This window comes from Oratosquilla oratoria, chromosome 31 (assembly GCF_046742065.1).
Source record: "Oratosquilla oratoria isolate Oo_2021 chromosome 31, ASM4674206v1, whole genome shotgun sequence".
Taxonomy (NCBI): Eukaryota; Metazoa; Arthropoda; class Malacostraca; order Stomatopoda; family Squillidae; genus Oratosquilla; species Oratosquilla oratoria.
Window position 1 is genome coordinate 37224669 of NC_134807.1, and position 10000 is coordinate 37234668.

The following is a 10000-nucleotide window of genomic DNA, read 5'->3' on the forward strand; positions in this document are numbered from 1 at the left end:
TTCATTTTCATGGCAACCGTTTGGTAAAAAAAGGCGTTATACTTAACTTAATTAAGTCCTTTTTATGCTTAAGCGCAAACTGAGACGCAGGCGACACAGTTGACGCAGCACAAAGGCAGACTTGCTTTTGCTGAACTGAAATACAATTTTAACTGCTCTCTGACTTGGATTTCTTCTAGATGTACTACCTCAGCATTTCAAATGAGAGAGAAATTCAAACTGTACTTTAATTCAACAACAGGAAGTCTGCTTTTGCCCTGTACTACATCGCCTGCTTCGCTTGCGTCTCAATTAAGCCCTTCCGTAACGAGCTACTTATCCTTTGAGTCTGGCTGCTCGTCCGAGGCTAATTTGTTCCTTTCAGTGGCATCCTTCCTCTAAAAGAAATGGTGCCATGGAAGGCCGGAAGTGGTTGCGACAGTTTACTGCAGTTCCTGAATCAATTCCAGCAGAAGAAAGTCACCTGAGATTTAGTCCAAAGTTATACTTCAAGAGTGTATGTGATTAGTGGTAACTGATTTAGCCCCTTCATCCTGGTTTCATTATTTTCATTGTTATTTAGTTGCTTGGCTTGTTGCTGGATTTTACTTTTACCAATATTGTGTTTTTTATATATCTATGTTTTGAGATGTACAATTATAGGAATTTTATTGAAATTTAATTCAGTTTATATATGATAGTCTCACAGTTGTAACAATAATTTTGTCCTTAGAAATACTTAGCCTATAATAATCAGTGGAATTGTGATACCTAGTTATTGGTCAGCTCTTTGCTACTATTACAATGTAAGAAATTCCACAGATGGAAAAATGGTTGACCGAAATTGTTAACCATTTCATGACCGAGGTGATGACACGGAGATAAACTTGCTGGCAGCCTGCATAAAAGAAGGTATCCTTGGGTACATAAAAAAGTGATCGAAAAGAAAAAGAACACTAAATGTAGAGAGATGTCTATCAGAGAAGGAAATAGGAAGAGGCGGAAGAAAGAAAAAGAGGAGGAATATAAGAGGGAGGAGAGGCAGGGAATGTGGGGTGAGGAAGGAAGATGAGGAGTCTGAATAGAAGAACAATAGGGACAAAGAAAGAAGGAAGCGGAAGAGGAGAATGTGGTAACAGAGTTTAAACTTCAGACTAGAATTGAGACAAACCGCAGAAAATGGTAAATGAAAAAGTAGAGAAAAAGTATGCAACACGTAAACAGAGACAGAAAAAAAATACAAGAGAGGATAATTTGAGGAAACATTAAGAAGGGTAATGCAGTAACGCTCAAGCACTTCTTTTATTCGAATTAAGTTTGAGTTAGGAAGACGAACCAAGGGAAGTTTGGAATTGGAGCAGCAAAAGGGGAGCCGATAAAGCTGATGAGAATGTAGTTATGAATAAATGAAAGTGAGAGTCACATTTCTGAATTTCTTTTCATATGTTTTTGTCCAGCTCTTATCTTTACAAAATGAGAAACGTGTTACTCTTTCCACAAACATCAGGTAGGAGCTTGTTGGAGAAGAAACCGAGGTAATTTCAGGAGTACACTCTTTACCCCAGAACTAAATAAGGCCGCCAAGGAGCTTAGGGAAAGGGAAGACATCATCATCCGCAAAGGATATAAGGCGACGGTGTACATCATAATGGAAAAGACCACCTACCTCGAGAAGATGGACACGATCCTGGAGAACCCCGCAAAATTCCAGCGCCTTCAAAAATATCCTAGTAACGCTCTGAAGAAGAAGATCAAAAGCCTCACCCAACAAGCCAATAGAACCATCAAGCACTTCAACAAAGCAATAGGAGATTTCAGGCCAGGATACTGCTACGGCACCGTAAAAACCCATAAGCCAGGTAACCCCCTCAGACCTATCATATCCTAAATCAACACCCCCACTTATCATGTTGCCAAAAAACTAAATAGTCTTTTAACCTCGTATATCCCCACAGTACGTTCAGTTTCCTCTGTCGCCGAGTTCATTGACTTATTGCGCACTGCTCCACCTTGTCGAGATATCGCCTCCCTGGATGTGGAGTCACTTTTCACCAATGTTCCAGTAGATGATACTATTGACATAATTTTAAACCGAGTCTATAGAAGCGATAGACCCATGATTGACATCCCAAAAGACGTTCTAAAGTCTATGCTCGAAACCTGTACCAAGGAAGCCCCTTTTTTCTCTCACCGAGGAGAACTCTTCGGGCAAGTTGATGGCGTAGCAATGGGTTCACCACTAGAGGTCCTCTTTGCAAATATGTACATGGCCCACGATGAGGAGAAGACTTTCCACCATCAACCTTCCCCTGGAATTTATGCCAGGTACATAGACGACATCATTATCACCACCAATTCAAACGAAGACGTCCCCAACCTGATCTCTGCCTTCCTGGACAACTCTTGCTTAACTTTCACACACGAGCAGAGTGTAGAGAGACGCCTTCCCTTCCTCGACCTAGACATCAGCAAAATTGAAAATGGTTTTAACACCAAAGTATACACCAAAGACACCAATATTAGACGTTGTTTAAATGCCCATGGGGAATGTCCTGCAGGTTATAAAAGATCTGTGGCTGCAGCATATGTTAACAGAGCGCTTACCCATTGTAGCAGCTGGAGGGAGACGCACAGTGAACTCGACCGTATCCGACATCTTCTCACTAATAACGGGTTCTCTAACCAAATGATTGAAGATGTCATAAAAAAGAAACTGGATCAATACGCCACTCCAGATCCGGCTCCAAACCAGGTCACCAATCAAATCACCATATACCACCAGAATCACTTCCATAGCCATTACAAATTAGAATGCAATGCTATTAAAGATATCTTAAAAAGAGGAGTCATTCGTACAGACAAAGACTCTTCTATTAATGTTAGAATTTTCTGCAAGGCAAATCTGACCAGATCCCTAATCATGAAAAATAGCACCACACCAAAGATACCGAAGGAGGCTTCTACCAACGTAGTTTACAAGTTTACATGCCTGGAGGGCTGTTGCGACAACTCCTTTTCCCACATTGGTAGAACCTCCACCACACTAAGAAGACGTCTCCAACACCACCGAAACCAAGGCTCCATTTTTCAACACTACATTGACCACCACGACATGAAGCCCCCAGTGAACACATTAATACACAACACTATTATAATCCACAAAGAAATAAGTTTTAAAAGATTGCAGCCCTCCATCAACATACAACAAAGCCGCAGAATTCATCCTCCCTTCAGCCCGCCCTCAGGAACACCTTGCCCACCAACGATCTCATAGACAACTTGACCCTGAACCCCCTCAGGAACATAGTGATTGCCAGGACTCTCAGCAACACCAATACCCCCATCACACAGGACCAAGAACTAGAAGCCAAAATAGAGCTTCCTCTATGCAGTCTATGACGAGAATGATGACCTTCCCTATCCCTCCTAGTGACCTCACCACAGGGACTCCTTTCAACAGCGCCTACTCCGCCTAGTGATCTCTCCCAGAGTCATTCTTCGTTATCGCCTTCCCATATGACCTCACCTAGAGACTTCCTGGGAACCTGTCTTACCCCGTTGACCTCATCTAGGGACCTTCAGTCACCTATCCTACTTCCAAATTTCCCTACTTCATAAAGTGTGACGGTCAGCCATTACGCATCATTCTTCGCCAACTCTTTATCGAAAGTAGACCTTATAGCCATCGGAGTTGTAGGTCTCACCCTGAAGAAGCCTCTTAAATAGGCAAAAAAAAAAAAAAACTTTTGATGTCAGTGTCAAAAGCTTTTTAAATGGTTACATAATATTATTATATTTTTTCGGCATTCATTGGCGCCTATCTCTACACCTTATCCATAGAATTGACATAATGAATGATTTTGTTTATACTTTGAACTATGGAGAAAAAAAGGTATTCATCAAACTGAAGAAGCTCTATCTCAAAATAGCCAAAGCTATTAGCGCAGTTGACTTTAATCAGAATATATATATACATATATATATATATATATATATATGTATATGTATATATATATATGTATATATATATGTATATGTACATATATATATATATATATATATATGTGTGTGTGTATATATATCTATATATATACATATATATACATATGTATATGTATATATATGTATGTGTATATATATATATATATATACATATATATATGTATATGTATGTATATATATATATATATATATATATATATATATATATATATAATATGTGTGTATGTGAACACCCATTCACGCCCTGAAACCACCTTCACATGATCATGGCATGATAAGAGCTAGTAGCCAATGAACATATTTCCAACGCATACAAATATCGCATTCCCAAATAAACCCAAACATAAATCAAATCACAAGAAATAAACACAGAATAAAACCAACCATTTAATGATATAACCTAGGTTTAAATTTTGCATTTGTATAAAAATATGAAAAATATTGTTAAAGCTGTCAACTTCCTCCCAAATGCTGACTTCAGAAAAACAAGTGGTAAATTAACAACAACCAGGTCGGGGAGCGCCAGCTCCTCTTGCTTGGACCTACGTATATATATTCTTTCCTAATATAAGACCATACGATTAAGAGTGTTTAGAACTTTCCATAAGATAGAATTTGAATACCCACCAAAACCTATTACTTGGTGGCGGTGGTGGAATCACCATTTATCAAGCATGGGTTACAGTATATGGGGCAGTGCGAACAGGCTCTTCGATAGGCGTGGCATGAGCGGTTTGTCTGAAGACGACGGTTTTAGTCAGGTAGTCATCTTCGGTTGGTGTGGGAGCACCGGCATGACCAAGGGGTGCAGTCGGCGGATGGCAGACATGGTAGGCGTGGCTGGTCGTGGATAGCAGACCTGGTAGATGACGACTGTTCTAGTAGGTTCTTTTCTTCAGAGGCGTGGGAGCACCGTTTCGTAGTGGGGCTGATGGCAACGGTTTTAGTCAGGTAGTCTTCTTCGGATTGGCGTGAGAACACCGCTTGCCACCATTTATGTAGCAGGGATTTTACTTATGGGGCAGATGTTCTAAGGATGAGTTCCTTGAAACGGGGTCGATGTCTCTTCTTAGTTTATTTTCAGGTACTATAGGTTATAGTACAATGGGGAAAGGTCTTACCTGGTGAGATAAGGGAAAGCGTCTCCCTACCTGTACTGCCCTATTCAATTACGGGCAGAGCCGTCGTTATAAGAAGGAAAGGTGCTTAGTTAAGCATCTTATTCTATGTTGCCATACAGGAGATGTGTTAGTCATTAAAAGGGTGTTAGTTCATTGGATGGGATTCAGTTACATTATTGGTGGACGTGGCTTGGTATGGCATATATATTAAAGTTACGAAAATGTAATTGGGGTAGGTATAAGAAAAGATTTAATCGATCTGTTTAGTGACATTAGTCATTTCGTGTTGTTGTTGTTGTCGTTCCCTAGACTGTCTGTCCGAGCAGTCCCGTCTCCCCAAGGAAGGCCACAGCCAAAACTGGGTTTTCCCACAAATCCTTTATAGAGTGTATGTTGTGTTGTTTGCGTGCATGATTGTGTATAATGCAGTCTTCCATTATGTGTTGTATGGTATGGGGTGAAGTGTTACATCCTGGGCAGCTGTTCACAACACGGTCGTCCAGCCTCTTCTGGTAGCTTAGAAGTGCTGGGTGGTGACCGCATCGCAGTCTGGCCAAGTGGACTCTGTCCTTTCGTGGGAGAGAGGATTCAGAAGGGTGGATATCAGGGGGTCTGGCATGCAGCAGTGTGTTGTCTTTCAGTGTGTTAATGGAGCGGTGAGTGATATGATTATGAATATGTTTCCGGAGGCTGGTATTTGGTGGTTGTGGAGGAAGAGAAGAGAGTATCTGTGCGTAATAAAGGTCTTTGGGTGTAGTTTTAATGTTTCTTGGTGTGTGTGGGTGTTCTGCTATGTAGTGTAGCGGGTGTGATGTGTTTGTGGTGGCTGCAGCAAGTGTTTGTGTGCCTCTCATGTCGAGGTGGTCCTTGACTTTGAGGACTTTTGTTTCATGGTGTAAATGGTCTGTAGGTGTTGTATTTGTGCAGCCTGTAATTGTTTTTAGGGCTTTGTTTTGTATGATTTGAAGGGTGTTGTGGTGTGTCTCACTGAGATTAGGAGCCCATGCAGGACTCGCATAATTCATCACTGAGCGTATGCATTGTTTGTATATTGTTATATTAGTTTCTTTGTTTTGTCCAAATGTTGTTCCAGTGATTGACTTAAGTGCGTTAAGTCTAGGTGTGCATTTGTTTTTTATGTTTGTGAGGTGTTGTTTGAAAGACATGGATGTATCGTATGTTACACCAAGAATTTTCGGTGTGTTTGTGTGTGGTATTAAAGTGTTGTTGATGTAGAGATGAGGTATGCATTTGTGTTCTTTTGTCCAGTTGGTGAGAAGTGTTGCTGTAGATTTGGTTGGAGCTATTTTGAGTCTGTTTGTGATGAACCATGTGTTGAGTGTGTCAAGGTAAGGCTGGATTATTTCTGCAGCTTTGTCTGTGTTACGATGTGTGCATGTGATTGTTATGTCATCTGCGTAGGAAGAGATTTGTATTTCTGAGGTGTCTGGTGTGGGTAAGTCATGCATGTATAAATTAAATAATGTGGGGGATAGAACTGAGCCCTGTGGTACTCCGTTCTTAATGTTTCTGATGTGCGATGATTGGCCATTATATGACACATGAGCATTCCTGCCTGCCAGATAATTGTCCAGCCATCTTTTGGTGTTATTGTGCATGTCTGTGTTATATATTTTATTTGTTAGGTTGTGGCGGGGGATAGCATCAAAAGCTTTACTAATGTCCAATGTTATAAGAAGTGTTCTGTGGTGGGGCCTATCTGAATTGATGCCATCTAAAATTCTTTGTGTGAGGTTTGTCAGAAGAGTGTTTGTGGAGTGTAGTGGCCTAAAACCGTGTTGTGAGTCAGCAAGGGGAATATATGGTGTGACAAGTTTAAGTATTAGGCGTTCAATGACTTTAGAGGGGGTGCAGAGAAGTGTGATTGGGCGGTGCGATAATGGGATTGTTGGGTCTTTGTTCGGTTTTGGAATGGTGATTATTTTACCATGCTTCCAGATGTCGGGTATAGTGTTGTATGAATAGCTGTAGTTTGCAATGTTTGTGAGTGCGTTGGTGATGGCGCTATAGTACCATGTTGTCTTATTTTGCATTCTTGAGTAAAGCGGTATTGTGATTAAGGAAGTGGTAAGATCTGCTAGTTTGGAGATCCTGCTGAAGATAATTACAATTCCCCATGTGTGTGGATCACATGCATATTTTGTGATGGTCAGTGAGGGTTGCAGAGTATGTGTGTGGATATATGTGTATATGCATGCAATATATATATATATATATATATATATATATATATACTGTATATATATATATATATACTGTATATATATATATATATATATGTATATACATATATTTATGTATGTATATATATATATGTATACACACACACGCACACACACACACACACATATATATATGTATATATATGCATATAATTATATATATATGTATATATGTATATATATATATATATATATATATATATATATATATATGTATGCGTATGAATCACAAAAACACGTGATTCCCAACAAAATGTGTAATAAAACCACTTGGAAAATAAAATGCAAGGTGACCGAACGTTTTCGTCTATTTAAGACATTTTCAAAGGTGCCTTCGAAAATGTCTTAAATTGACGAAAACGTTCGGTCATCTTTCATTTTATTTTCGAAGTGGTTTATTACACACACACACACACACACACACACACACACACACACATACACACACACACACACACTCACACACAACACACACACACACACACACACACACACACTCGCACACACACACACACACACACACACACACACACACACACATATATATATATATATATTGGTGAAGCGTGGCAGGAGATTCTCTCTGAGGCATATTCTGTTAAAAACGACAGCAAAAGAATTATTAATTAGTTTTTTCCGTGAGCACTCAAGCTTGCGAAAAGTAGATTTTTGGTAGGGGGAAAGGGAGTAAATCAAATTTCCAAAATTCATAGGAAACACAAAAGTGCAGAACACAATACAAGAAATACAACAAAAAACAAAATACAAGCACAACAAATTAGATATCAAGACGTTTCGCAGATCTTTCTGCATCCTCAGTTGAAGTGAAAAGAAAGGGAAAGGGAGCATATTTTAAATGAAATGGGAAGCACGGGGAGAAGTCACCGTGTTGCAACAGGGGGAAGTCACACGCAGGACCACGAACACTGGGAGAGATCACAGGTTGGTGGAAATGGTACTCGGGGAGGTCACTCCCGGGTTCGGCGCCAATCTGCTTCTCAGTCTTTGGGAACGACGTATGGTAGGAAGTTCTTCCCTTTCGCGGGGAATGGGGAGCCTCTGTGGAGGAGACCCCGATGTCTTGGGATTGTCCATCTGGCTCCTCCGAACAGGTTTCATGCTAGGGAGGAGGGCGAAGTCATTTACCTGCCTATTAATGGCAGGTTGCAGCTCCTTTATCCAGATGGCTTCCAAGATAGCCAAGCGCTGTGGGTCCTCTTCTTTTGCCACAACTTCGGTGTTTTTTACCATAGTCTCCCTATCGAGGTGGCGTCGATGCTGGGTCCAGTGGTGTTGCTTGGGTCCTCCGTGTTGCAAGTGCATGGTGATTCTTCTAGATAATGTGGTGGTCGTCCTTCCCACGTAGACTGAAAGGGGCGTGCAGTCCTCCTCTGGGCATGTGTATTCATATACTACGTGGGATTGACGAACCTCCTGGGGTTCTGGAGCGGGGTTGTTCCTTAAAAGTAGAGAAGAGGTCTTTCTACTTTTGTAAAAGATTGTGAAGGACAATTTATCACTTTCTTTTTTGGGGACAACATTTCTATAGATTATGTTCTTTATAATCTTTTCATCCTCCTTGTATTTGGTAGACATGCAAGCTTTGTAGAACACCTTAATTGCGGTCCCTTCGTGTCCTACTGTAGTCGGTCGTGTTTGTTTATACCAATTGTCGATCACTCTGCGAAGATTGGCTTGGACCTCGTGATTCGTGTAACCATTGTTGATAAGGAGTTGGTGGACCCGATCAAACTCTTTTTGAGTGTCACTCCAAGAAGAACAGTGGCTGAGGGCTCTTCTGAAAAAGGCGCTAATGGTGGCGTCTTTGTACCTCTGAGGACACTCGCTCTCTCCATTCATGCACAGTCCGGGATTGGTTTCTTTGACGTAGACACTATAAGAAAAAGAAGGACAATTAGTCTGCTTGAGTAGGACGTCCAGGAAGGGGAGGGAACCCCTTTCATCGTGTTCTCCCCGTGGGACACTCTACCGCCAAATTGATGGAGTTGCCATGGGATCCCCCCTTGGTGTTCTGTTTGCCAATTTTTTCATGGGAACTGTAGAGGAATTTATTTTTAGTCAAATTGAAAAACCTAGCCTTTATTGCAGATATATAGATGATATATTTGTAAAAACTGACTCCCTTTCTGAAATTGATCAATTGAGGGGGAAGTTCATGGAGGTGTCGGGACTTAACTTCACCGTAGAACACGATGAACACGATGAACACGATGAACACTGTGATCTCTCCCAGTGTTCGTGGTCCTGCGTGTGACTTCCCCCTGTTGCAACACGGTGACTTCTCCCCGTGCTTCCCATTTCATTTAAAATATGCTCCCTTTCCCTTTCTTTTCACTTCAACTGAGGATGCAGAAAGATCTGCGAAACGTCTTGATATCTAATTTGTTGTGCTTGTATTTTGTTTTTTGTTGTATTTCTTGTATTGTGTTCTGCACTTTTGTGTTTATTATAACTTTTGTGTTTCCTATGAATTTTGGAAATTTGATTTACTCCCTTTCCCCCTACCAAAAATCTACTTTTCGCAAGCTTGAGTGCTCACGGAAAAAACTAATTAATAATTCTTTTGCTGTCGTTTTTAACAGGATATATATATATATATATATATATATATATATATATATGCATATATATATA

At 40.5% G+C, this 10000-nt stretch overlaps 1 protein-coding gene across 1 annotated transcript; it reads left to right on the forward strand.

The window, feature by feature from the left end:
- Positions 1–394: 394 nt before the first annotated feature.
- Positions 395–3455, forward strand: LOC143041604 (uncharacterized). The gene is made up of 4 exons (XM_076213612.1): positions 395–496; positions 1487–1838; positions 1935–3005; positions 3214–3455. Exons 1-4 carry the CDS (start codon positions 395–397, stop codon positions 3453–3455), a joined length of 1767 nt encoding a protein of 588 aa, XP_076069727.1.
- Positions 3456–10000: the final 6545 nt, after the last annotated feature.

Excerpts from the sequence above, each read along its gene's own strand:
- LOC143041604 (XM_076213612.1), top strand. The coding sequence starts at position 395 with ATGGAAGGCCGGAAGTGGTTGCGACAGTTTACTGCAGTTCCTGAATCA. Across the intron at positions 497-1,486 it reads CAAAGTTATACTTCAAGAGT|GTAGGAGCTTGTTGGAGAAG; the intron begins GTATGTGATTAG and ends CACAAACATCAG. Across the intron at positions 1,839-1,934 it reads CGTAAAAACCCATAAGCCAG|TACGTTCAGTTTCCTCTGTC; the intron begins GTAACCCCCTCA and ends ATATCCCCACAG.